At 41.2% G+C, this 27,628-nt stretch overlaps 1 protein-coding gene across 1 annotated transcript in view; it reads left to right on the top strand.

Annotated features, from left to right (window-relative positions):
- The window catches only part of LOC121179227 (receptor-type tyrosine-protein phosphatase gamma-like), a 322,725-nt gene extending 296,890 nt beyond the window's left edge, over positions 1-25,835 (top strand). Inside the window, exons 14-30 of the mRNA XM_041033942.1 lie at positions 1,275-1,428; positions 6,886-6,977; positions 10,068-10,159; positions 12,958-13,054; positions 13,857-13,939; positions 14,159-14,293; positions 15,720-15,854; positions 16,224-16,399; positions 16,921-17,056; positions 17,984-18,130; positions 19,212-19,305; positions 20,278-20,354; positions 21,091-21,219; positions 21,373-21,519; positions 22,018-22,160; positions 24,419-24,554; positions 24,885-25,835. Of these exons, the coding sequence (XP_040889876.1) occupies positions 1,275-1,428; positions 6,886-6,977; positions 10,068-10,159; positions 12,958-13,054; positions 13,857-13,939; positions 14,159-14,293; positions 15,720-15,854; positions 16,224-16,399; positions 16,921-17,056; positions 17,984-18,130; positions 19,212-19,305; positions 20,278-20,354; positions 21,091-21,219; positions 21,373-21,519; positions 22,018-22,160; positions 24,419-24,554; positions 24,885-25,034 (2,123 nt within the window). The 3' untranslated portion in view covers positions 25,035-25,835. The remainder of the gene's footprint in view (positions 1-1,274; positions 1,429-6,885; positions 6,978-10,067; positions 10,160-12,957; positions 13,055-13,856; positions 13,940-14,158; positions 14,294-15,719; positions 15,855-16,223; positions 16,400-16,920; positions 17,057-17,983; positions 18,131-19,211; positions 19,306-20,277; positions 20,355-21,090; positions 21,220-21,372; positions 21,520-22,017; positions 22,161-24,418; positions 24,555-24,884) is intronic.
- Positions 25,836-27,628: the final 1,793 nt, after the last annotated feature.

The raw sequence follows: 27,628 nt of genomic DNA, 5'->3' as shown, positions 1-27,628 counted from the left end.
AAGATTTCAGCCTTTTTCAGAGCATGTTTGGTCCCAACTGTTGGTTGTGCCTCAACAAATTGTGTTGTTGGAAAGCAAGTGATTTCTAAAATTCAAGAAAAGATTCGTCTGTTCATTTCGTCAGTTTACCAGTGTGAACATGGTCAGTTTCTATGGATGGTGATGGATGGTGATTCAGAAAGGTCTGGGCTTTGTTTTAGAAACAGTGGACCAATCAGAGCTGTGTAGCCTGGATGAAGACTGGAGTCTTCTTCCTACATAGCTAGATACATGGAAAAATGGCCACAGGAACGGCAGCAAGTTTGAGTGAGATTAATGCAGCTGTACAGGCTGATGTAAGCCAACTTGCAACTGACACAAAACCAGGATAAACAGATGATTATTCTTTTGCGTCTGATACTCAGAACTTTATTTGAGTATGTGTTAGGTATGGAGTGGGGACACAGTTAAAGGAAGCTGAGTGGAAACTGCTAGCCTTTCTCCATCAAATGTATATAACAATGTATATATAATATGTACAGCAGCTTTGCAGTTTTGCAGGTTTTCAGGACTCCCAGCTCATGGCTGATTTCACGTTCACATACCATGAATGCAACTTGTGAGACCACACCAGCCAGACAGGTTCTGGTTCTTGTTGTATGTGCTGCAAAATTCCAGTTCTTTCAATCAGCAGCTGCCAAAAGAAAACACTGAAATCAAGGGACTTGATGAGTTGTGCTCTCATTTATAATCGTCATAGACTGTCTAGGTACTACACTGTGCAATATTTATGTTAAATTTAAAATAAATTTTACTCAGAGTTCAACTTCTTTTTGCTTCAATTGCTTCTAACACTTGATAAACAGCATACAACCATAAAAACAGGGACTTACATGAATGTACTAAAAAATAGCAATTTTCTTCCTACTGCATTAATACATTTTAGTCTCATCTTGTGACAGCCTGTGACAGCAGACAGGTATCGTTTCCGTCCATCAGCAGAGTTTAATTTGGACATGATGATAGAATGAATTGACTGGATCTCATGAGGACAATGGGACTTTTATTTTTTTCAATAAAACCCTTCTTTACTGTATTTTAAAGAAACTTGGTTCCACAATGAGAAATAAATGGGACTTGGTTTTACTTTTTCACCTCTCTCTTCTAAATGGCATCCATCTCTTCTGCCTTCACAGAAGTCACATCTTCATTCTGTCCATCGACTCTCTGTCCACACAAAATGCCTGAGGACTTGATTTCTATCCGTCATTAATTTCTCCATTTTTTATTTCCAGACCGTCCCAGTGCGGTGACCAATCTGACCGGCCAGGCCAGGCCTGGGTCTGGGACAGGGCTGGGCCGCGTGGAGTGGCTGGTACCTTTGGTGGTGGTCTCAGCCCTGACCTTCCTCTGCCTCGTCCTCCTGCTGGCTGTGCTCGTCTACTGGAGGTGGGTACAATAGCACAGTCACTGATAAACTACTTCTACTACTTTTGAGTTGGTGGTAGCTCAGAGGCTGGAACGGTGGGTGGATGACTGGCTACATGTCCGATGCTACATTTGTTTATGGTCAAAGTTGGGAAGTGAATAATCATCATTACCAAGTTTGGTACATTAGAGATACTGATATAAACATGGACACCTGCAGTGGAGTGTGGAGTGTTTAGCTGCTCACAAGCACCACCAACATTTGAGGTGAAGTCTTTTTTAGCTAGCATCTGATCCACTAGCATCATAACTCAGAGGGAACTGGTGTCTCAGAGTGTTGCGAAAAAAATGGTCACTGCTAAAACTGTCTGTTGAAATAGTGATATATCTAAATGTTCTCATGCTGACAAAGTATCCATTTATCTTGGAATACGATTAAAAATCCGTGTTTGGATTATGTTTTAACTCTTCAGAAACAATGAAGGAAATACTGGAAAAACCCATTCAGCTACAGAAGCTAGTAGTGAAGAGGCTAGCCAAAGGAGCGGGCGGAGGCTTTTCTTGTTTCGTGTTTTCCCCCACTTTTCTATTAAAAACAGTACAAGACAATTAATACTGCATTCACATTTGATTTAGAATCAACTTAAAGGCACAACAGTGAGTTGTGTAGTACATGGATCAACAGATCTATAGCTATCATCTCTCTACTGACAAAGTGTATTACTTTAATGTAGAAAGAACAGGTAATATATAGTATGTTAAAATAAAAAAAAGAGGGGATGCATGTTTTCAGAACCTGATCCCACCTCTGCTTCATCTTGTATTGTTGCTTAAAGTGTCCACATTGCATCAATATATTGATGCCATGCTGGATGAAGAGTTAGTAAATGGAAAATGGAAACATACATTATTCACGTTACTTTGGGTAACTTTTGTAAATTTGCATTGTGTGTGGTTGAAATGTTGCCTTCACATGCAAGTCTTGGATCAGACTAAATTGAGGCAGGCTTTTTGTTAAAAGCAGAAGAGCCACATTTGTCATGCTGCAGCAGGGGAAACATACCCACAATACAATGCAGGTGATTTCACCACCAACTGGTAGTTTTACTCTAGGCAATGCATGAGAGGTGCAAGAGAAGGAGGGGGTGATTCAACGCTGTGATTAGAGCCACGGTGAGGTTTTTAGCATGGGTTCAAGGGAAGGCCAAGGCAGCCAGGAGTACATCTCAGAGCAGTCTATTATAGTACAAAGCATGTGAACGAAGCAGTGAGCAGAGGACAATAATTCAAGGCAGGATAAAGCTTTATAAAAAAAGACAAGACAGTTACATATTCCTTCCACGGTGGAAGGATACATTTTTACAGTTACCTCCACATTATCAGAAGTGAGAAACAGTCAGTTTAAAGAAAACACTGATCTTAAAAATGTGGCCTTGAATATAAACTCAGAGCACTTTGTGCTTGGTATGTGCTCTGTAGTGTAATGATAAAACAGTGCCTGGTGCGTGTTAGAGGGCTGCACGTATGTTTTCTTCCTCTAACAACAAGATATTTTGACATTGGCTGCCAGGCTTGAAGATTAATGGCACATTGTATAGGCACACATATGTCAACCACTGATAACTGTAAATCCTTTATTGGCCAAATATAAGCTGGTATTTTATGTTCTAAAAAAGAGGTCATTTCAGAGTAAGAGCCCTTTATTTTAGCAGCCTTCTGGTATTATTTCAGTGGTCCAAAGAAATTGTGTAGAGCCCTCTTACCCTTTCTCTCTCTCTCTCTCTCTCTCTCTCTCTCTCTCTGTCACACACACACACACGCACACAAACACTTGTCCATCCCAGACCACTTCCTGGTGGGAGATAGCTGGTGTTGTGATGCATTTCATTCACATGGGACAAAGCTGACAAAATCAAGCTGTACTTCCAATAAATGACTTGACGACACTGACAGGATTTCACACTTGGTTTGCATCTGATCTTTTTCAGAATTGTTTTTTTTTTTTTTTTTGGAACTTATTAGTGATGTACTTGAGTTTTGCATAACCAAGCCAAAAACACAATTAATACTTCTGCTGAATACTGTTTAACTGTCCTGCAGCTGCAGCTATGACCTGAAGACTATATAACATTTCCAGCTTAGGTCCAGTCTCCTCCCTAATATCATATATTAAAGTAGAGTAGACTTTTTTGTTTTATGAATCTCATATTTCCTTCTAACATCTGAACGCAGCAGAGCGACACTTTGGGTAATGTGGGCGGTGCCAAATGCTGCCAATAAGACAGCAGCAGGGGTGGAGTCTGTGCAGAGCACGGGGTTGTGACCTGAGCTTTGCTCCACTATAGGATTAAATACCCAAACACCACCCCCAGCACCTGTTGCCAGGCCTGTGTGTGTGTGTGTCTGTGTGTGTGTTTGTGTCACAGAGAGGGAACAACCCCCTTCATGCCTTGTTAGGAAAGCCCTCCCTCTGTCTTCCCTCCTTCTGTCCCCGTCTTTGTGCGCTGGCTCTCAGTTCAGATCAGCAGCAGCAGCATGTGGCAGCCCGTCTGCTCTCTCTCCTCTGCTTGTTCACCAGGATGAACGCTCTCTGCTCTCTGCTCTGTATCAAATACAGGTAGGGAGGGTCTGGACACACACACACACACACACACATACACACACACATGCACATGCAGGGAGTGTTGAGTAACTGTTGTTGTCACTGGAGATAAGAACACAGCAAAATGGTAGGTGGTAGCACACAGGCCATTTCTTCATTCTGACACCTTTGGAAAGGAATGAAGTGTATGGACATACATCAGTAGGTGTGTTTTTATTTCAAATGTGCAACAAAAATGAGCTTATGCTTCCATCAGCTGGTTTTGCAGGAAAATTCACAAGAAGTCACAGGACGACATCAGCAAAAGAGCATCAGTAATGTTTCTATATTTTTGTTAAACCATGAAATCGCTGCTGTTTCACCACTGATAGTTCTTGTTCTGTATCTTTTAGGTGGAATGGAGGTATATATCTATATCTATATGTGTGTGTGTGTACGTATTTATGTATTTGAAAACATGAACTTCACAAATGTTTGAATGATGAAACAGGTGGTTTGTTATTGCCTTCAAAAATCACTCAGATGACAGTTTTCTGATGTGCTGTTGCCATGGGCGGCACAGCATGTCCATCAAGTACTCAAAGCAAAGTACAACTAAACTGGTCATTTAGTAAAACCCTCTTAAACCAAGCCAAGAAACCAGCAACAACAACATAGGAGACAGGATGGCAGTAGGGGTCCCTGGAGTCAAAATCGGGACACTTTGTACACAGAGACGGTCCACCCTGACCTCCCCCCTCAGAGGTTTTGCAGTGCTATTACGCTCCTGACAAACAGCAATGTTTATTTCTCGTGTTTCCATCCAGGTTTATATTCATGTTGACACCAGGTTTTGAACCAGTGTTCTGGTCACCTGCTGAAGGCAACTGAAAGACTTTCAAAATAAACTCCTCACCCTGAAGTACTCTGATCTGAGCTGGTCTACCTCTCTTCCATGCTCTCTGTCTCTGGATTTGTTTTTACTCTTTTTGAATATTGTATAAGAGAGAGGGAGACAAGTGACACCTCTCCTGCTTCTTTCTGCCGTGTTTTAACTCCAGCTTGTCTCTAAATGCCTGACGCTGATCTCCATTTCAAAGCAGTTTGATGTAAAACATCACGCTTGTGAATAGTCACCGTCACAGACTAAAAACACGACAGGAGACCTACTGATATGTCTGCTGCTGAACGCTTTCCGGTATGACAGCTTTTACATATGTGCGACTTCAAATACACCTGGATTGAGGCACATTCTTTGTGTGTGTGTGTGTGTGTGTGTCTGTGTCTGTGTCAACTACAGTACATAATGCTTTCAAATTAGACAAGTCACTTTGCTGTAAAGCCAGAAAATGCAAGCTTAAAAGACTGTAGTGTGTGTGTGTGCTTGTGTGTGTGTGTGTGTGTGTGTGTGTGGAGTTCAAAGTCCATTTCTGCCATCTGTTCATACTTTGAGGGGAGGAGGACTGTCGGTTGCTCGCTTCCATAACAAAATCTGTGCCCCCCACCCCCTGCCACACACGATTTTTCTCCCTCTCAAAGATCAGCTACATACAGAGTGCATGAAAATAGTTGTACTGTCTAGTTAAGGTCCAGTTCAGGAGTTCCCTGAAAAGACATATGGCCCATAAAGGTGTGGCCTTCAGCAGACTAAAGCCCCGGCTGAACCTGCTCCTTCTCCCCAAATAAGATTAAAACTAATGGTTTGTTTCGTGCAAAAGGTCACCCAGCCTAAATGACCAAATAGTTCTAATGGCACTGCCCTGAAATACAAGTATTTTCTGATCAGACATCCCGATCATCAGTTGGTGCCCTTTTAAAAATTATTAAAAACTGATTTTCCGCTCGGCTGTCTCAATATTTAAGATTTAGTTAAATTTAGACAACTAAAACTACTCAGTTAAAATCATGGATGTTTGTCAGAATAATACAAACAGAGCACTTGTAGATCAAACAGTAGATTATATGTATGATCCTGCAGTATCTTTTTATTTGGGCCATTTATATGATGGATGTACCAGCTGACATTACTGCTGAGACCAGGTTCATTCTCTACCAGTGTTGCTTCCAGCATTGGTTGTTCATTTCACTGGACACTTAGCCAGGTTTTGTGAGTGAGAAGCAGTTGACGGATCAGATCTTTGTTGCTGCACTAGCGTTCTCTGCTGGTTGGGTAGGTTCCCTTGTCATGCTATCATCATGCTTTGTTTTCTAAAGGCAACACCAGAGGTGTTTGTCAGGAGAATACAGTATAAACACAGAGGGAACGTGGTAAAGGGTTTTCTTAAAAAGAGGTGACTTCATACTTCATCAAAAGGATTTACATCCTGCCCAGTATGACAATGGAGTTGGCAGCAAACAATTGTGGAGAAAATGGACAAAATATTGATGAAAAAATGGAAAAATGAACTCACCAGTTGACACACAGGACAGAAACACACACTAAACAACTGACCAGATAACATTTGATTTATTGATGTGGAAGACCCAAACCTGTCTCCAAGAAATTTCTATACAACTAGATAGATAGATAGATAGATAGATAGATAGATAGATAGATAGATAGATAACTTTATTAATCCCAGAGGGAAATTAGTTTAACATGTAATATGAAACATGAATGAGGATATGTCGTTACTTTACATGTTTGTCAAGTCACAAATATGTTTCTCCAGAACATATCGGTACATACGAACATATGTACTGTTTCAGTTTAGTTGTATAGAAACATCATTTCTAGGAGACAGGGTTGGAAGAAACAAAGGATGCAAAGGTTGTGTGATCCAAATTAAAGTGAAGGACCTCCCTTATGTGGTTAGACTATGAATGAACTAGTAAAACTCTCTTCTTATGTCAATAAAAGACATTGATAAAATGTAATATCTCTCTCTTTCGGCCAGGCGCTGTTTCCAGTCAGCTGATTTCTATGTGGAGGACAGCAGTTCGCCCAGGGTGGTGTCCAATGAGACGATCCCTGCCATCCCCATCCCAGGTAACAGCTTCTCACATGCATAATCGCTGTGCTAATCGCTGCTGGCCAGATGTGATGATAAACCTCTTCAGAGCCAGAGATTTCAAAGCTAGTTGTTTGCCTGTTTGTCTGCTGTTGCTCTCTCTTAATATGTGCTGTTGATGAACTCTGAAGCAAAGCCCTGGACCCTCAGCAGTAGTTTGAATTCTAAGAGCTGTGCGACCTCATTTCCATCTATCCACAGTGTTTCGGTGCAGCGTTTCTGCACAGTGTTAGTTAGATGGTCGTCCACTCTGTGAGGTTGTGGGTCATGGCTATTCTTACAGTACAGGTCAAAGGTCACAAACCGGTGTTAAGACCCTACTGGTGTCATCTTCCAGTGACAAAAAAACAGCCTGGATAAGCAGCAGCAGACCAGGCTGAATATCTGTCTGTGTAAGTCTGAGTAGGCAGAACATATTTACTAGCATCTGGGAGCAGATAGACTAATATTTGAGTTGTTCTGTTGGGTTGTGGTGTGAGCTGATCATACTTTCATGCTGTTAGTACCATCACCATGACAACCAACTCTGAGCACATGACCACCACTCAGACCTTTTTCTTGTGTAAATAAAGTTAAACGTCTGAGCTCATCTGACAAGTTCACATATCTATGGTATGGTCAGAAAAGCTAAGGAGCAAATGAATTCTAATGAAATGAATTCTCAATATTGATTTTGTATTACTTCGAGGGTCAGGCATATTAAGAAAAGAAGTTACTGAATAGGTCCATGAAGAACAGTAGAGGGGTTTTTGGGTAGCATAGATATGCGACAGTTAAAAAAATATGATCACAGGCTGTTGAGTGTCAGTAAAAATGTTTAAAGGATTCTGTGTTTGAGAAAAAGGGAGCGAGAGGCCATGTCCAGTTCACCAATTAGAAAACACACACACAGACACACACAAAATCTATAGAGGGCTTGAAAACTACTCTCTAGCTGCTCCAGTTCAGCTTCTCAGGTCCAAGACTTGAATCCAAACCCGTCAAATCAATTAAAAGCTTTTGGGGCCTTGTTAAAATGGGCTTTGGCTCAGTCCAAAGGGCCTTCATTCACACCAGTTCCACCATGGCAGAGTCCAGCCAGCACAGACAAAAGAGGGTATGCAATTGAGCACCCCCCCCAACCCCCCCCCCCCCCCCCCAACCCTCACCCTAAGGGGCAGACCTACAGAGCTCCTGTTTTGGATTCACCATTAATTTCACATCACTGTGGTATGAAAAGTAAGGCTCAGGTAGCTTTACAGACTTTTCTTTAGAGAGCGGGCCACACTGTGTGGACATCAGAGTCCACTGCAGCAGACAGGGATGAAGTGTCCGACCATATGTTGGCAGTGTTAACTGAAAAAGCTCTGACCCAGAGCCTCGCACATTTCAGAATCCTCTTTGAGACCTTCTATTGGATTTAAAACTGCAGGCAGTAACTACTTACTACACAACCAACCACTCAACACATGCGTATTATTTCTACTAGACCAGTAAGTAAAGAGAACCTGCCATGGGGTGTTTTACTGTGTCTTTATCACGGCACTGCTCGAGTTGTTTGCACGAAGTAATAACCAAACTAAACTAAAATTATATTACTCTTTACAGAATTCTAACAATTTCACTTTATCTCTTCAGTGAACTTACTTCTTTCTTTTCTTTTTGATTGTTTCGTGTGTTGTGTTGTCACTTTAAAGTCATATGAAGAGGTGGTAATCAATGCAGAGTCAATGGAAAGCCAAAACAGATGCAAATGGATTGACATTTCAGAAATCTAAGACGTGTTCGCTGGAGTTGACAACATTTCACATTGAACAGTCGTGTTTAACCTGAGCTGACTCCCTGAATGTACAGACAAGGAGGCGCAAAGGCTCTGGAGGATCATGAATTTAGAAATCAGACAATATTTACTTTATATTGTGGTTCATTTTCAGCTGAATGATAATGGCTGATAAAAGTATTTCAAATTAAGGGAGTCATTTAGTTAAGTTTACTAAAGGTATTAGGTTTACCCATGGTTCTTATTTTTTGAGAAAACAAGGTTGTTTGCTGCTTTTTTCACTAAACTGGTGTTTTACTTCCACATCCTGCCTTTATCCTGGACAAAAGAACAAATATATTGGATACACAACATGTCGTGGTACACGTTAGTACTGTACTGTCTGTAAAATATGTGAAAGCAATAAAAAGGGATTGAATCAGTTCTCCGTGTAGTTAATTGGTTTTTTCGCAACCTCTCAGCCTAGCTCTCAGCTGTGTTCTGCATTTACTGACACACAAGTAATTCTGACATATTTGCATACCTAAACGAACGTCTCGGAAGACACAAAGCGAGAGCCAGCTTCATCTTGTTAATATTTGATGGAGATTAAACTGAAGGAAGCTGTGAGAACGTTTTAGCTGTTGTGTAACGTTTTTTGCATCCTTTTCACCGAATGTGCTCCAGTCATCTGGGTCGAGTTCAGCGTTTTTTGGTTTTTTTTCCGCCATCAGTATCTGAAAAACAGCGAACACTTTGCAATGCTTCGTATGAGAGTGTTTGCCGTCTGGTGAATCATGTCTTCTTGTGTCCCCGTGTCGTCCCTGTGTCGTCCCACTGAAAGCTCCCACAAGCAACAAAATATCACAACAGCAACAAAAAAAATCCTTAGAGCTTGCATTATTGAACTGAATGAGACTATTCAAAGAAACAGATTTACTCAGAACACCACTTAATACCATGAGTATGGGTGTTTGCATTTGCTCAAACCTTGGCATTTTGATTCACTCATTGCTGTCAGACATCACCGTCACAACCCTTCTTACGTGTGACGTACTTGTGCTGTGCAAGTCATTAGTCTCTGCTGGAAGAAGATGGCATTAAATTTACCTAAACCACCAAAATCTATTTCTCATGAAATCCGAGGTGAAAAATAAATAAATGGTCTTGTACAGTCGCACTCACAAGTCACATACTTGTGTACTTTACCTTTATTTGTCAAGGGCAGGCTGCTCTGTTTTTGTACCATGCTTATGTCCACATACAACAACTCCTGGGCAAGTTCCTGTCCCTCTTGAAGCTGGTTTAAACCTGGTCTTGTCTCTTGCAGATGACATGGAAGCCATTCCAGTCAAGCAGTTCATCAAACACGTCTCTGAGCTCTACTCAAATAACCAACATGGATTCTCTGAAGATTTTGAGGTAAGCTGTAATGTCTCGTACATGCAAACCAAACAGGATTTTTTTCTTGCATCATAAACACATTGTGAACACAACACTGACATATCATCAACTTTCAAGTTGATAGGCTAGTTGCTCATTTTCACATCCAGCAGTAATAGGTCCAACTTTATCATTTAGATAAGATCTTACAATAGAGTGCACAGAAATCTACTGTGCACATATGGTAGGACGATCATCATGATTCCAAGCACTTATGTGGATCAAACTAACAAACTACAGTATCAAAGAGATTTTGCCACCTGATGTGGTACCACAGTGGTTCCATACTCTGGCCTGGCCCATGGACTAAATTAAAACAGCTCAGACATAGTCATTGTCCTTATTCCCATTGTTTTTCCATTCCAGATGCTCTGACTAGTATATTATTCACAGTTTATCGGTACACACTCGTAACACTCAAATGGAGCTGCTCTCTAAAAGAAATTGTTTAGTCACTTTTCAGCAGCGGTTCCCCTTTGTATTTAACCGTGCAGCAGAAGAAAATATGGGCTCTCTACTGTCTAAATACAGTCCCGTGTCAAATAAATATTGAAAACAGAGATAGTAAAAGATAATGAAGACAAAAAAAAAGCTGCATGCTGAATGATTATGGTTATTGCAGTGAAAAAGAGAGGCAAGTTTCCGTGATGGGCAATTTAGTTTCGTTACAACTCGTGCATGCTTCATCACACCAGCCAAAGCTCCCTCTGCAACTGTGGTCCATGCTGCTCCTTTCTTTTTTCTCTCTCACTTGTTGCTTTGTTTCCTGCTTTTACTCCAGTTTCTCTGCAATCCTTGACCAGGGAGAGGGAAATAGGTGGACTGAGCAGGAGCCTCTGAATGAGTTACATAACTAAAAAAAACAGCTCCTCCTCACACACTACCAATATGTCCCTTCCCCCACTTTCCCTGCGCCCCATTTTGGACTTAACAGACACTGGAAAATGCTTTTATATGAACCCAGCTGAAGACCCGTGGGAAAATATGGAGCATCATGTTACATATGTACATTTTGGAAAGTCCTCTAGTGGCCTTAGGAATTATGAGATGAGCCAAGGAGGAAATCAGGTCATGTTGTCATGGACACACAAAGACACATAGAGTGGAGGTCCAGGTGGATGGACTGGCCCTTGACCAAGGTTGACCAACCGTAAACCCTGCTTCTTTCCTGATCCTGTTACCACCTTTTATTATTATGATAAAGGAATTAGTTATTTATTTTTCAGCAGTGATTTTTAACAGTTTCTCAGTGGCATATCTCAGCCAGTAGTGGCGCTAATTATGGAGACGCTCCAATAGGTCGCATCAGAGGGGAGGGACTAATGACCTATATGAGTTGGAGGACTTGTAGAAAATTCGCGCAATGCCAAAGGCACATTCCAGCCTTTCTGGGAGCAGGATCATGAAGCTGGGTTGGATAACGAGTAAGAAACACCGCTGCATCACTGTGTCAGCCTGAGAGAGCAGAGCGTGATAGTGTATGTACCATACGGCACTGCAAGCCAGGTCCCCGGTTACACAAATTCACTGTCACAGAAAAAGGAACTTGGCATCACACCACGATCGTGTTCTAAGACAGCAACAGAAGCGGGACGTGTTTATGTGTGCAGATGCATATGTGTGAGTGCAAATGTCAGTGCTTGTGTGTCCTTGTATGCGGTTGAGTATAAGTGTGTATGTGGGCCAGTTCATGTAACGTCAGCTGATCATATCACCTGTCTGTGTGACATCATCTCTAGTCAAATCCTGTTTCTTCCCATCATAACTGCAACCTGAACCTCTCGTGCATACTCACCGGGAAGTCTGCTACGCCCGAAATAAATCCCCATCCCAATTAGTGTGATGAATCCATGTTTAATAGTGCTAAAACAAGGCGAGTGGCCTGTAAAGCTCCAGAGGAAATGAGACGGAGGGGTCAGAGCCAAATCCAGGGCCTGCCCTCCCTGCTGGCCATGCTGAGCTAGCAGCCAACAGCTGTTTGCTTGGCAGGAACTCAACATTAAACACTGACATATATTCACAGCCTGCTAATCCAAGAATTGCTCTCTGTCATTTTTAGGACTTTGAGCAAGAGCCATAAGGCAGGATCCACATAGGAGAATGATTATGAAAAAAAAAATCACAGGAAGTAAACAAAAAAAAAAAAAAAGATCTGCGGGGTGAATCCTGTAATTTCACTGCAGCTTTTACTTTCCAACATGTACTGTGCCACTGGGTCAAGAAAATAACTGACTGTGCCAAGCAGGGAATGTAGCTTATTTAAGCACAAGGTATGAAGAAAGGAACACCTGCTATTGCCACAGAATACGAATGAAGAAGGAAAAGAGAGAGAATGGGGGGTTGAGGAAGCTGGAATCAGCCCGAACAGGTGAAACTAGGAGAGCTTTTGTGCAAGAGACATAGAGCAGTTCAAAGTTTCTTCAGACCTACTGTGTACTTCTTACATACTTTTTTCCCCATCTGTATAAAGTGGTTCATCAAATGATGCATCCATAGCCTATCAAAGTAAATACGAACAGTCAATTGGGAAACAAGGCTTTAGGTCTAAATCTCATGTTTTCATCCTCTGAGGAACATATGTGTAAAGTAAATACCATAGCAAATTGGTGGTATTTGAAAAAAAAAAAAAAATCAGGGTCAAGAACAAAATTCATGTTCATCCTCTGGGTGTAATCTAACCATTTGTTTTTAATATGCATTGCCTGAAAGTGTAACACACATAATGACACCAAATGACATAGTGGTGTGTCTGTGTGTGTGTGTGTATTCCTCTCCAGGAGGTTCAGCGGTGCACTGCCGACATGAAGATCACATCAGAGCACTCCAACCACCCTGACAACAAGCACAAGAACAGATACATCAACATAGTGGCCTGTAAGTACACACTTTATGTGTAAACGTCCATCCCTGTTGTGGTATAAACTGCTGCAGTCAGTGTGAGTCACATGTTTTATATGCTTTAAAACATGAGAGGAACATACAATATTACCATACATAGATCTTTTTTTTTTTTTTTTACAGTGTTTGTATACAGAGTTTGGAAAGTATGGGAAAGAGAATGACCTGGTAAAAATCTGGTGAAGAAATAATGCCGAACAAAAGCTGTACTATAATGAATGTCTGAATTCTCCTGCAGAACCATTTGGCTCAAACAGCCATGTTTCTCTGAGCCAGCAGTGCAAAAACACACAAATCTTTCCTGTCCAAAAATTGATTTCTGCTACTGTGTTTTTTTTCTTAATATTTTGAAACAGAAATCATGTTATCTTTCTTCAAACCTCAGTGTATATGTTAACTGTTAAACAGACCAACCAGCTGACCACCATTACAGTAAAAAGTTAACACAAGCCCTCTAAAGCTGAAGCACCACACAGAGGCCTGGTGCTAATGTCTCACACAGCCATTGGCCATGGCTGGAAGGAGCTCAGTGTTGGGTTTATTGGAGGTCAAGGTGCCATGCTGCTTAGCTATCTGTTAAAGATAACTCAGACTGACCATTGTTTTAAAGACAAAGGTTAATGTGCTTCCTGGTTGGAAGGGTGACAGGTGTCTTGGCAGGGCACCAAGTCAACTACATTACATGGACAGAGCAGTGTGAGGGTTAAGTTTAGCTCCTGCCATGGTCTCAGTTATACATACACACTAACTGTTTGAATGCTCTGGGTTTCCTCCTTAGATGACCACAGCCGGGTGAAGCTAAGGCTGCTCGCTGGGAAGGACTCCAAACACACCGACTACATCAATGCCAACTATGTGGATGTGAGTGCTTCCGCCAGGGAATTTCAAAAACCGATCTGTGTTTGTGTCTGTGCATGATAAAGAGAATGATTTTGGATTTTGGACTAAACACAAAATAAAGAACCCAAAGATATTTTCTCAAGCTTTGGAATCATTTAGATTGTAATAGTTTAATATCATTTCTGTATTCCACGTGTCACCCAGTTAATAGCCTGTCTCTGCCCATTATTCATCCCCTAGGGTTATAATAAGACTCAAGCCTACATCGCAGCCCAGGGACCTCTCAAGTCCACCTTTGAGGACTTTTGGCGAATGGTGTGGGAGCAAAATACTGGCGTCATCGTCATGATCACCAACTTAGTGGAGAAAGGACGGGTACGTTCTGACACTCACATGAATTCAACATAGATTTTTGGATGTTTAAGACAAGGTTTAAAAATGTTTCGAACACTTTTTAATCCAATGACTCTGTCATGTACACTCAGTAACCAGAAACACAGAAAAGCTCTGCTCAGCACTGATTTGGAAAAGTGCCACATGTTGTGGCAGTGACTCAACCATAGAGGTTTCTGTCAGCAGCAGGCATTTTGACCTGTCAAAACAGTGTAATTAAAAAAAAATAAAAAATTAATAATGGCTAAATTGAATTTACGTGAGCCAACTCCACTGCACCGGGGCCTCATTTATAAAACCCTCATGGATGCTGATTTATATTGTTCCTGTAGAGAATGGAGACAGAACAAAGTCTGAGAGGTGGATGGCTGCAGCTGCTGTTAATGCAACAAAGAGGACAATCCCAAAGCTAAACAAAGTGGTCACACAGACATGCTTTGCTACACATGCTTGGTATTTGTGAAGTGTCTATACTGACATGTGCACAGCTGATGAAATCACAAACAAAGTATTTAAACAAAACAAAATCCAGCATGCAGGTGTTTGTCTTATTTTCAGTGTTGATGATGAGTGCAGGTGGTGGAGAGGTGTCAGGTGAGGTGACAGGAGAAGGCAGATCACAAACACAGTGTGTGGCAGCACCGTGGTGTCTCCAGAGCACCTGGTGCCTCCGACAGCGCACACATGACTGTGCTGTGGAGCTTTTCACGAAGATTTTCTAACCAAATCTATATGGATAGGAATTAAAATCATTTTACAAAACATTTTACATAACTTGATGATTATTTGATCAGTTAATGTGGTTGAGATGAAAAGAAATCAGGACATTAAATGTTTGAATATCAGGGAAAAGTTGACACATTTTGTGTGTGTTCTGGTGGTGGTGAATTTTAAAACTCATCAGGACCGAGGGTCTGGGAATGTGGTGCTCATGGAACAGTTCATGTCTGAGGAGCACAGACACAGTCCAGCTGGCCTTAGTGTTTATCACATTGTTAATGTATGATTTTTGGTTTGATACCATACGGGTACACACATTCTCCTGTCATGTTTGTGGGACGTAGCGTACGCATCTTTCTGGCACTAATTGTGCTAATGCAACAGTTATGAATGAGACCTCTGGTATTGTGCGTACAGACTCACTGGCATGGCAAATTCATCACTGTAGTTACTGATAATGCTTATAGTGTATATAGCAAGTGAAATTGTCCACCGTGAGGAAGCTGTATGGACCTGTAGCATCCTGCTCCTCCCAAAGTTAATGGGTGGACAGTCGTCAATATGGAAGCTGTGTTTGTCTTTTATCTGAGTGTCTCTGGAACATTTATTGGATGATTTTGTACCATGGTGGAGAACATTATATTTATGAAAGTGTTTGTGTGTGTGTGTGTGCCTGTTTGCACTACAGAGAAAATGTGACCAGTACTGGCCAACGGAGAACAGCGAAGAGTATGGCAACATGGTCGTCACATTGAAGAGCACCAAAATTCACGCCTGCTACACCGTTCGCCGTTTCACACTGCGCAACGCAAAAGTCAAAAAGGTGAGAATGATGGGCAAGAAGTGGGGCTTCCTGTCAAAATAAATCAATTTAAGTACAAATCTGGTTTTAGATTTGGCTAATGTGGTGCTCTGCAGGTCAAGTTTTGATTTTGTCTTTGTTATCATTATAATAAAGATTGAGATAGAAAAAAGTGAAGAGAGTCATGTCATGTAGTTTTCAGGATCCGTGTTTCTTTTAATTAATCTGCTACTATTGTGATCTGTAGCCATTATTTAATAGCTAGATGATAGACTATACTAGATGATAATGAGCTTTACTTTAGCTTTACTTTACTTCATGCTTCCAAAACCAACTTCGTAATGTACCAAATGTAATAATGACCATCTCTTCCTTCTCTCTTTCATCCAGGCTGGGAAGGGGAATGCTAAGGCTTGGGCTCAGAATGAACGGACCGTGCTCCAGTATCATTACACCCAGTGGCCAGACATGGGTGTCCCAGAGTACACCCTGCCTGTCCTCGCCTTTGTCCGCAGGTCCTCAGCTGCCCAGATGCCCGATATGGGACCCATGCTCGTTCACTGCAGGTGATGCTTTCATTTCACTTTCACTCCCTTCGTCACTCATCCATCTTTTAGACTTTTAGACCTTTTAGAACAAGCAGGAAAGACTCAGCGTTCACGTGGTGGATAATGAGTCCGACATCTGTGATTACAAATCCCTGTTCATAGTGAGAGCAGAACATTCGAGGTCATTCTGGGTCTATTTCATTTTGTAGATTTAATTCATATAAAGGTCTAAAGTTTCATATAAGATTTTTTTTATTATTATAGTGAAACAAAAGCAACTAATACTACAGTGTTATTCAGGTCTTTTTTATTTCAAAGAACTTGTAGCCGTTAATACCATTATGCTTTATTTCCTATTTAATAACTGCTTTTACTACCAGCGCTTATCTAAGCAGCATCAGTGAACCTTCAGTCACAAATGGAAGCTTGAAGTTACTGGCAATTGTTGGTGGGCTGGTTCAGGCCCGGATCCATCCATTCTCTCTCAGGATGTCCTTTGGCTTCTGCTGGTCCTCAGTGTCTCTGTGTTGTGTTTGCAGTGCCGGAGTGGGTCGGACAGGGACGTACATCGTCATCGACAGCATGCTGCAGCAGATCAAAGACAAGAGCACAGTAAATGTACTCGGCTTCCTCAAACACATACGCACCCAGCGCAACTACCTTGTCCAGACTGAGGTTTGTATATTTGTCTTTGTGTCTGTACGTGGACAAAATGTTTGTGAGACTCGTTGGGAAATGTATTGTAATTTAAGTGATGAGAGCATGAACAGCAAACACATCCAAGGGTCTCATTGCTTCCACTGGTGGGTAAAGATCAAAACAGTTTTTCTGCCTTTCTTGCTGATACTACAGGTCCAAGAGTTTCACATTTTCTGAGGTAGACATGTATTCAAATAATGTTATGGCAATGCAACTATTACATTATGCAACATCTTGTGATCAAGTGGAAAATTTGGAGTAACATTAGAGGAAATGCTAAGTGATTGAATATGGATATAAATGAATATAAGTACCAAATTCATGGCATCTTTACACCCTGCTACAGTGCTCTTAAGGGATGGATGGATGGATGGATGGATGGATGCACTAGACGAGAGGTCATGCAGTATCCACTGTGAATGTCATAAAGATGTGGTTGGTAGATATGCATTGGGTAAATTATGAGCCATGGAGTCAAGGGGAAGCTTTGGTTTGATACTGGTGCTTAAAGGAAAAGGGAGGAGGAAGGAGGAATCATCTGCTTGGGACCATGAACCTTCATAGCCAGTAGATGTGGAGATACAGTACCTCGCTCTGTATCAAAGTCCTGAATTGACTGATAAACACAAAACCAACACAAAACTCTTAGACAATGGCAATTATAGGTTTAAACCCATTCAGTGTAGTTTCTTCACAAACAGTAACTGAATGCTGTTACATATGATACTGCAGTGTAAAGCTGGTGTAGTTAAACAAATCAAACAATTTACCATGGACACATGGATGGTTTCATTGTAAAAACTACACTATTACAGTTTTTGACTGATTGTCTGTACAATGATTTTGTAAAACCCGGAATAAAACCTGTTTTGGGGGGCTTTTGTCACCTTTTCACTGATCCAGGAGCAGTACATCTTCATCCACAATGCCTTGATGGAAGCTATTTTGGGGAAGGAGACAGAAATGGCGGCCAGCCAGCTTCAGAGCTACTTCACCAGCATCACGACACCAGGACACAACGGCCAGACACGTCTGGATAAACAATTCAAGGTGAAGGGACAGATTTTGTGTTGTCACGCAAAATGCATGGTGCACAACAACTTGAACATGGCTGGTCAAGAGTGAACGTACACTGATGAACCATAACAATCTGGTGTCTTCACACCTGTGTTTTCATTCGTGTATACTCTCGGTTCATCTTCACTCACAAGGCGGTGAAGGAAATGTGATGTGATATGCAAAATCTCATTTGGTATCAACTTCTGGTTTCCACTCTAATACACTTTCAAATGTATTAGAATAAATATAAAATACATACTGAAGTTTTAGCTTCATTAATTTATAATAATTTGATGAACAGTTGGATCAGAATCAAAAAGATACTTTTCAAATGATTCAGATTGGGACTTGGAACAAAAAAACACATAATCAGGACATTCTGAGTTTTTTTTTTTCTGATAAGAAACTAAGGGTTCTCCTCAAATTAATAAGTGATAAATCAAATACGTGTAAAATATTGATACTAATTGATAATTTAGTCCTGAAATAAATATTCTCCAGGTCAGTCTCTCAGATTCTCTCATCACCCAGCCCTGCTTTGAGCTGGTTGTGTTATGATGATGGCTGGTTGTAAGTCTTGACAACAGCTGTTATTTCATCACTTATGCTGCAATCGAGTCCAAGGTCTGGACTTGATGGCAAGTGTGCGCAAAACAATAGCTTTCTCTGTTATGGTAATGTATTTCTGATTTCATGACAGGGTTAGAACTGCTGAATTAAGTCATTGTTTTTAGCTCTTTTGTTTTTCCTCTGGTCTTTGTGGTTGTTTCTCAACTTCTTTGGGCCAGTTTGGGCTGCTGTGTGTTTCTGTTCTTAGCAGGGGATTTTCTTTTGTGAGCTGCTTTCTCTTGTACCCTCAGCTCTGATTATAGAACTCTTATTGATACTGTTGAATCAAAGGGTTAATGCCTGACAACCTTAGCACATTCTGTTACAGTCACAGTAGAACAGTAGAAGCACAAAGGAACAACTGACGACAGAAAATGTTTCTCCATCTCTACCTTTTTTCTGTTGGTTCTGTTTAAAATGAAAAAAACAACAACAAAAAACATTTTCTTCTTTTGTGTTTCAGCTGGTAACACAGTGCAATGCTAGATTCATGGAATGCTTCAACGCTCAGAAGGAGTGCAACAAAGAGAAAAACCGGAATTCCTCTGTGGTGCCATGTAAGTGTTACGCTCGTGTAAAAACTTGTTAAATTTGAAATGAAACTGACTTCAGGACCATACATCTGTAATCAGTAGAAACTGTTCACATAATTCATATTATAGATTACCTTGAAGTTTACAGCATGTGTATTATAGAAGAATGTTACACAGTAAACAATAAACTTCACAGGTGAGCCTGAATTAGCTTAAAAATTTTTGTCCATTATGGGGCATTACAGTGAGAAATGCCTGTGTCTATCAAACAGATTGACTACAATTCATATTTGAAATGTGTGACCAAGGTCAAAGGTCATACCACACTGTAAGTTCATGTATTTTGTTAAAGAAAAACATGGCTGCCATCAGCCAGTTGACATTCAATTCTCAGCGTCACCGTATTGCTTGTATATGTGAGCATATAGTAACTCGGACAACCATGACTGAAACATTTTCCCATTAAAAAGCCCATGTCACTATAAATTATACCGATTGATTTGCTGTTAACTTACAAAATGTAAGTTAACAGCTCTAATACTACACAAAATAAAAGTAATTCAACCAAAGTTCCCTAAAATGTCTGCTGCTATGAGTTTCAGAAATGTGGATGTGAACAGTTCTGTGTTTGCAACTTCAGCACAAGAACATCATCTTCACACCAGCTTTCACAAACTCATGAGATAAACCTTAACATGGATCAGTACGCTGACTATAGGTCGTCTGGTGTCAGTGTCATTACTCAGCTTCTCTTTATTGTCTTCAGCTGTTACACAATCTGTTTACAGTCACTGGCTGTTCCACAGTTCTGTGAATCACCAGCCAAGAATTACTGAGAACTGTCCATGCTCAACCAATAACAGCAAGAGGGTGAATGAATGCGCACAGAGTGGCCTTTCAGTGGGATCGGTCTTTTCAAATAAACTGGGAAATGACTATTGTTTTTCTCCCTCCACCCTCCCCTCCCCTCCGCACCCTCTGTCTATGTATGAACAGCGGAGGGAGCAAGGGTCGGCCTGTCACCTTTGCCTGGCATCAAAGGAACCGATTACATTAACGCCTCTTACATCATGGTCAGTACTTCCACTTCTTCTGTTAATGATTGATCTTTCCGCTCTCTCTCTCTCTCCCTGATGTTTTGACTCAGAGCAGGTTACATCAAGTCAAAACGCACTTAGTCAGCATCACTGACTGTGTGTTTGAACACACACTCCCTTGACTTTGTGATTTGCTGATGCCCAAATCCCCAAATTTTCTACCAGCTCAGTGTTGACATTTTGACTCAACACAGCTCACAGTTAGGTTTCAGAACGCCAAGTACAGTAAAGTGGGAGGAATTTGGAGAGTTGCTATAATAAAATCAGGGACTCTACCTTTAACGGGATATACTCTCAGCAACACAAAAGTCTTGAGCTTGACCAGGAGATGACCCAGATAACTGCACTGGGACATTTTCTCCTGCTCTCTTGAAACTCCTCCAGAACCAAAGAAGACATTATACAACTGTGTTTACAGGCTGAGTACTGCTCTCTAAAATTGGCTTTAAAGAGTGAAAAGGGCCTGTAAAAAGCAGGTTTTAAGTTGCCATGTGTCGTTGAGTGTGAACTCGTGGCTCAGCTAACAGCAGTTCAGTGTAATCCTATCACCAGCAGATGCCAGCTTTCACTCAGATTTGATTTAACCTTCAGAGCTCTGCTTAGTCGCTGTTTGTCACAATGTATGTTTACACTGTCTTAACCAGAATCTAAACACAAATAAATCATAAACAATATCCCCATGTAGTTAATTAGTTTATTTATTTTTCTGCAGGGCTACTACCGGAGTAATGAATTCATAATTACCCAGCATCCTCTGCCCCACACCACAAAAGACTTCTGGAGAATGATCTGGGACCACAATGCACAAATTATTGTTATGCTGCCTGCCAACCACGGACTGGTAGGATACACACACACTACTGCCTACTTTGCAATATTTCTACATACAGATTATATACTACAGTGATACTGTATGCTGGTATACATTTTTAAATGAACTGAATGAATGCATGAATAAATGCAGTAGTGAAATGGTGCATGTGCTCTTCTGCAGGCGGAGGATGAGTTTGTGTACTGGCCCAGTCGGGAGGAGGCCATGAACTGTGAAGCGTTCACTGTCACCCTCATCAGTAAAGACCGACTCTGTCTGTCCAACGAGGAGCAGATCAGCATCCATGACTTCATCCTCGAAGCTACACAGGTTACTGTGTGTGTGTGTGTGTGTGTGTGTGTGACAGAGACAGAGAGCTGTAAAACACTGTCAAACTGCCTGACCTGTACTTAATGAATACAATATGAGCACACAGACGCTCATGTAGTAGAATGTGAAACGTAACAATGTGTACACTGACAGGCGTACTACATCAGACCCTTTTAAAGCAGAACCTTTTAAAGAACAGGAAGAATAACACACTCTTTGTCCGCTGTCCACTAACACATTGACACTTATGGACTAACAACTGACAGCAAAGCAAATTTAGTGTGACTGATGTTTTCAGCCTCCAGAGGAAGCTTAATTTTACCAACACTAATTCCTGCCCAGATCAGAAAACCTCAGTGTCATTGCTTTGGTGAAAGTTCAAGTCAATATAATTGTTTAAATCAAACATCCTTCATCTAACCTTTCTGTCTCTCTCGCTCTCTCTCTCTCACGGTCTTTCCACTTGTCTCCCTGTCTCGCTCTCTGTCTGACCACCAGGATGACTATGTATTAGAGGTTCGTCACTTTCAGTGCCCCAAGTGGCCGAACCCTGATGCACCCATCAGCAGCACCTTTGAGCTCATCAACATCATCAAAGAGGAGGCGGCCACCCGTGACGGACCAACCATCGTCCACGACGAGTCAGTCTGACGTTTTATTTAATCCCAACCACACACACACACACACACACACACACACACACACACACACACAGTATACAGTATATCTTATTTTTGATAACTGGATCCTCCTGGGGATAGAAGGCGAAAGTGCTGCACAAATCTCTGGAGATTTTTCTAACCTGTTTGGTTTTTATTAGACATAAGATCCAATACCCTGCACCTGAACTAAAAAATAATACAATTTATGTTTTATGGACAGACCCACATAATCAAAAAAAAAAACAGATTCCAGGTTAGAAATCCAGGATTTAACTTTATGATATTCACATTATTATTAGATATGAAATCATACTGATGTTGAGATGATACTGTGGTTATTAACCCAGTGTCCACTCCCAGGTTAGAGTATTTTGCTTGTATTTGAACAAAAAAACTTTATCGCCCTATATAAAAACACTGGCAGTGTAACTATCCTGCTTTACTTCTAAACAGCCATCTTCATTCCAACAAGTGACAGTCCCTACAACCCCCTGACTCCCCCCACCACAGGTACCCCAATAAACTGCCCAATTAAAATTAATGAAAGTGTCTTTCGTATTGACACACATTAGTGTTCTTGAACGGCACTTCAGCAGCTCCGCTCATGTTTATTCATTAGAGTAATGAAGATTGCTTGTCGCATCCTTGAGAAGAAAAGCGACTAATTGAGCGCTTCATCTGGTTGCTATGGTGCAGCCGGCTTGCAGCACCTAAGAGACTGTCAGTTAGAGGCTTGTCCTAATTGTCTGCGTGCTCATTATTCAGCCAGGCATGGGTTGTAAGCAGCGGTTTCTGGTGCACTCCTGACAGGGCTGCTAATGGAAGAGGAGACCCTTTACATTGTGAAGGCGACCCCGGCATTCTCCAGGGAGCCTCACGCTGGGCTGAGCTGTCGTCCTCAGGTGGATGCGCTAGCTAACAGATTTTGAATTGCAGAAGTGACGTTCCTGTTGTGTAAGGGTCTTCGCTCCCTGCCTGAGCTGTTGTCAAGGACGTCTCAAAAACTAAGCTAGTAGACGTCTACATAGCACCTCAAATCAGGAATTCTCCACTGAGTCCCTAAGGGACTTTCCTGTGGCCAAAGGATCTGATCTACAGCAGATTTCAATCAAGAAAAACAGAACAAGTGAGCAAAAGGCAATTTTGATCAGATCTTTGGAAGAGTTTAACTAGCTGTTCCACAGGGCCACACTCGAAGGGATAGTGAAAAGCCTACTATCATAGACGGGGACATGTGATATCATTTAAATAAAGAGATCATGACAGAAATAGTTGTGCAAACTGCTTTCACACCTCCACATAGCTGACCAATCCACAGTGTGCAGAGGGTGTGAATGTCGAGACACACCCATCCAACTCAGACATCTGAAGCGTTTTCTGATGAAGTATACTGCCATTTTTACAAGCTGGGGAGATACAAACAGGGCCGTGACCTGGGTGGTGGAGGGTAAAGATGGAAATGCTGCAATGACAACAAACAGCCACCTCCTTAATACCCCTCAGCTTGCTGTGAACATAACTCTGAGAGACAGAGACCCAGAACAATGAGCAAACTGTCTTTCTCCTTAAATGGCAAAAATAAGGGTGTTTCACTTTCAAAAATGGCGCATTGTTGTATTTCGCATTTCACTTTCACAGTGAGGACCAAAAAACAATAGACAACAAAGGTAACAAACCTCTGTGGGTCTGTGTTAAATATAAAAACATGTGAAACATGATATTTGTATAAGAAGCATTTCAGAATGTATACTTTACAATCAGTGGAGTTTTCCAGAGAACACAGGAAGTAAAACAGCAGTTAGATGACATTAAATGTAGCTATAGTAAGTATTTTCCCTTAGGCAAAGATGCCATCAATGGGCCCAAAAAAGTAGATTTAGTCTTTTTTTGTTATTTTCCGTTTCCCTCTTCGACACTCCATGATGCTTTTCCATAATGACACCTTCAAGTCACAATATGGGCTGTGCACAGAAAACAGATTTAATTTTGATAACCACAGAACCTTTCCTCTCATGCCATCTTCAAGGCGAGCAGTAAGGTTTCAGCCCCATTACTGCTTCACCTGTAAAACAACAAAGTCAAGGGCATGTGGGTGAATCATTGGACGAGAACTGGGTGACACTTTTTCTGGGATAATTGTGGAAATGAATGCTAACCCCAGGCCCTGACTCTGTGTATGTGTGTGTGTGTGTGTCTGTGTGTGTGTCTGTGTCTGTGTCTGTGTGTGCGGTTGTCAGGTTGGGAACAGTGTCAGCTGGCATGTTGTGTGCCCTCACCACCCTGTCTCAGCAGCTGGAGAGCGAGGGCACCGTCGACATCTACCAAGTGGCCAAGATGATCAACCTCATGAGGCCAGGAGTCTTCACAGACACTGTGAGCGCAAGCACAGTTATAGGAATATTACATGACGAGCTGTCACAGTGTGTGGTGAAAAGCACAATGTCTTTTGCAGTATTTTTTCCATACGCTCACATTTTCCCGTTGTGTAATGGTTGACTCATGTTTTTGAAGTTCTCGTGGATGTAATGGTTGGTTATACAGCTGCTACATACGTCCACAATCAGCAAGCCTGTTAAGCTACAGCACGACTACAGGATATGACTCAAAGAAGAAGAAGATGCATGGTGTTCATATATTCTCCACCTTGACTTTCTTTTCTCTGTCTGTCTTTGTCCCCCCCATATGTCTCTGACTGGTTCACAGGACCAGTACCAGTACCTATACAAAGCTCTGCTCAGCCTCATTAGCACCACGGAGAACAGCTCTGGACCTCTGGCGAGGGACATTAACGGGACCATGGTGTCTATGTCCGACCAGTCCGACCAGGCAGAGAGCATGGAGTCATTGGTGTGAGAGAGGCCCCTTCAGAACCCCGGAGCTGAGCTGAGGGCATCCTGTGGTGGGTCCAAACACCCTGAGAGGTCCCCCAAACCCACAAAGGAGGCACTTAACTTTGTAAAACGGAACTATAGCGGACAAGACTTTTTGAGGCCTTTTTTGCCAGACTCTTGGTTAAAATGAATAACCTGATTACTTTTTTACACTGATAAAAAGTTTTTGATATTTATTTTTTTTCGCCATTTTATGTCTTAATGTTCTCCTACTGAAGGGTTTGCACCTGCATTTTTAAGTTTCACAACGGCGTCGGTAGGCAACGAGAAACACTTTTCTGTCTTTTCTTGTTTGCACTATATAATGTCAGTGTTACTGCCTATACTAAAGCTGACTCACTTGGCTTTTCTTCACTTGAGCTCTGATTTTTTTTTTCTTTTTTTTTTGACATTCCACGCCTATGGCCCTTATTAAACCAACTGCTTCTGTGAAGGACTTTGTTCTGCCTGCTACCTACCAGTTAAGGCAGCGGATGGAGGACGGCGCAGACTCTCAGCCTCAGTAACAAAATGCTGGTCGACTTCAGCTCAGTATTACCTCCTCCACCCTGCTCATCTATAATACTCATATTACCACTCATTTATCACAAGAACCAAGATCTTTAAACCTATTGCCACAGACAAGTAGCGCTTTTTTTCTGAAAGTAATTTCCTCTTAACTTTTTTTTTCTTTTGCCTTGTTTTGTCGTCACTCTCTCTCTTATTAGCGAGTCACACCCATGTTAGAATTACCTATGGTGGTGTAACAACTGCTACTGTGAACTTTTATTATTATTTCTTTGTATAATTCATATTATGCTTTTTAATATATGGAAATACTGTATGTATACATATATAAATATATCCTTATCATAATAACTTTGTGATTTTTGTACATGTCCTTTGTGGCCTCCTGCTGCAGGCCGGTTTATTTCCAAACTCATCCAATAGTTTACCACTCCAGTGCTCCCATCTGACTCACAGCAATCTGGAAGCGGACTCCCTCTGTCCTCCACATTCTTATATGCTGCTATATCATCTGATCTCACACACACACAAAAACACTCATACATATGCCACCAGTAGAGATCTTACATTTGAAACAGATGACGAACTACAGACAGACGATGCAACCTCGTGTCATTCCCCATCTTTTCGAAAATCACCTTTTTAAAGTTTTTTTTTTTTTTTTTCACAGTCATGAATTCATTCTGACAGATAAGCCACAGATTGAGAACACAAAGGCCTGTTTGTGGAGCCTTCACTTACTCACATGCAAGTGTGTGTGTGTGTCATTATAGGGTTGACTAAATACGATCTGCAGGTGGAACAGCAGACTCATCGACAAGCTCTATGCAACAAATTGCTTAAGTTTCAAAAATGTAAAACAGGGTTTAAAACAGTCTTTGGGTTCTCGGTGTTAGTCTAGTCCAGATACTAGTCAAGACAAGTTTCTTCACAGTGGGTTTTTTCATGTTATTCATTTAATCTGCACTTATGTTGATTCAGCAGTGAAAAAAACGGAATAACCATTTTCTTATGCTTTAACGAGTCTTCAGGTTCTCACTATGATAAGTTAGATAAGATAGATAAGATTTCCCTTAATTTGTAAATTGGGAGCCTGAAACCAGTGCTTTTAAAACCACATCTGCATGTGTAATGGTACTTTCTGATGCTGCATTTTCCCTTCAAGTCTACCACCTCTGTAGGGTTGGGTAAGATGAGCTGGAGTTTTTCTTTAGAAACATGTTTTTTGATCCCACTTATCATTCCCTGACTTCGCCTCTGATCAAAAGTTCAAGGCTTGTACTGCCTGTTTCAGCTCCTGTCTGTATTGTTGACAATATGGCAGATGAGAGCAAATGCTCAAAGTAACATGTTTGACATGAGAAAGTATTTCCTGTAGCGTGGACTGTCATTAGTGTCAAGAATCTGAAGATGGATTTGATAAGGAACGTTTACCTCCCCAGCGGTACCCAGCCCCGCTCTCCTGTCAAATCTAAAGGATGTTTTTCTGGATTTGTCTTATTGTTGTCAAATTCTATGGAAACAGTGAAACCATGAAGGTGTAAATCTTACCTACCCTTTCCATGGCTACCATCCCTCAACCCACTGGTTTCTACTCAAGACATTAGGATTTAAAAAGCTGTTGTATTTGTAGGCAGTAATTTCCTAAAACAGCATCAACAACAATCTTAAACAGGAGAAAATAGTGTATTTGCTGGGGACTATTTTCAGCAGTGGATTAGTGCACATTAAGATAAATCAGGCATAGGACACATAGGCAGTTCATTGTTGGGTTTGGACATTTCATTGGATTTGTTGACAATAAAACATTTATAGAATATCATCAGCCTTATCCTTTAAATCCTAACCAACTACAAAAACACACACATAGGTAACACCACATACACAAATGTTTTTATCACCATGTTCTGCACAAAATCCTCCACCGTGTCATTAAAATCCAGGGCTCTAACCAGATCTGATTTAACTGCCGTAGAATAGACAGACCTGAAAAAAAAAAAAAATCATCTGCAATATGTTATGAAAATTACCAATCTCTTTAACAATTTG

Source organism: Toxotes jaculatrix, chromosome 3, assembly GCF_017976425.1.
Source record: "Toxotes jaculatrix isolate fToxJac2 chromosome 3, fToxJac2.pri, whole genome shotgun sequence".
NCBI lineage: Eukaryota > Metazoa > Chordata > Actinopteri > Toxotidae > Toxotes > Toxotes jaculatrix.
This window is presented reverse-complemented; position numbering and strand designations above follow the sequence as displayed.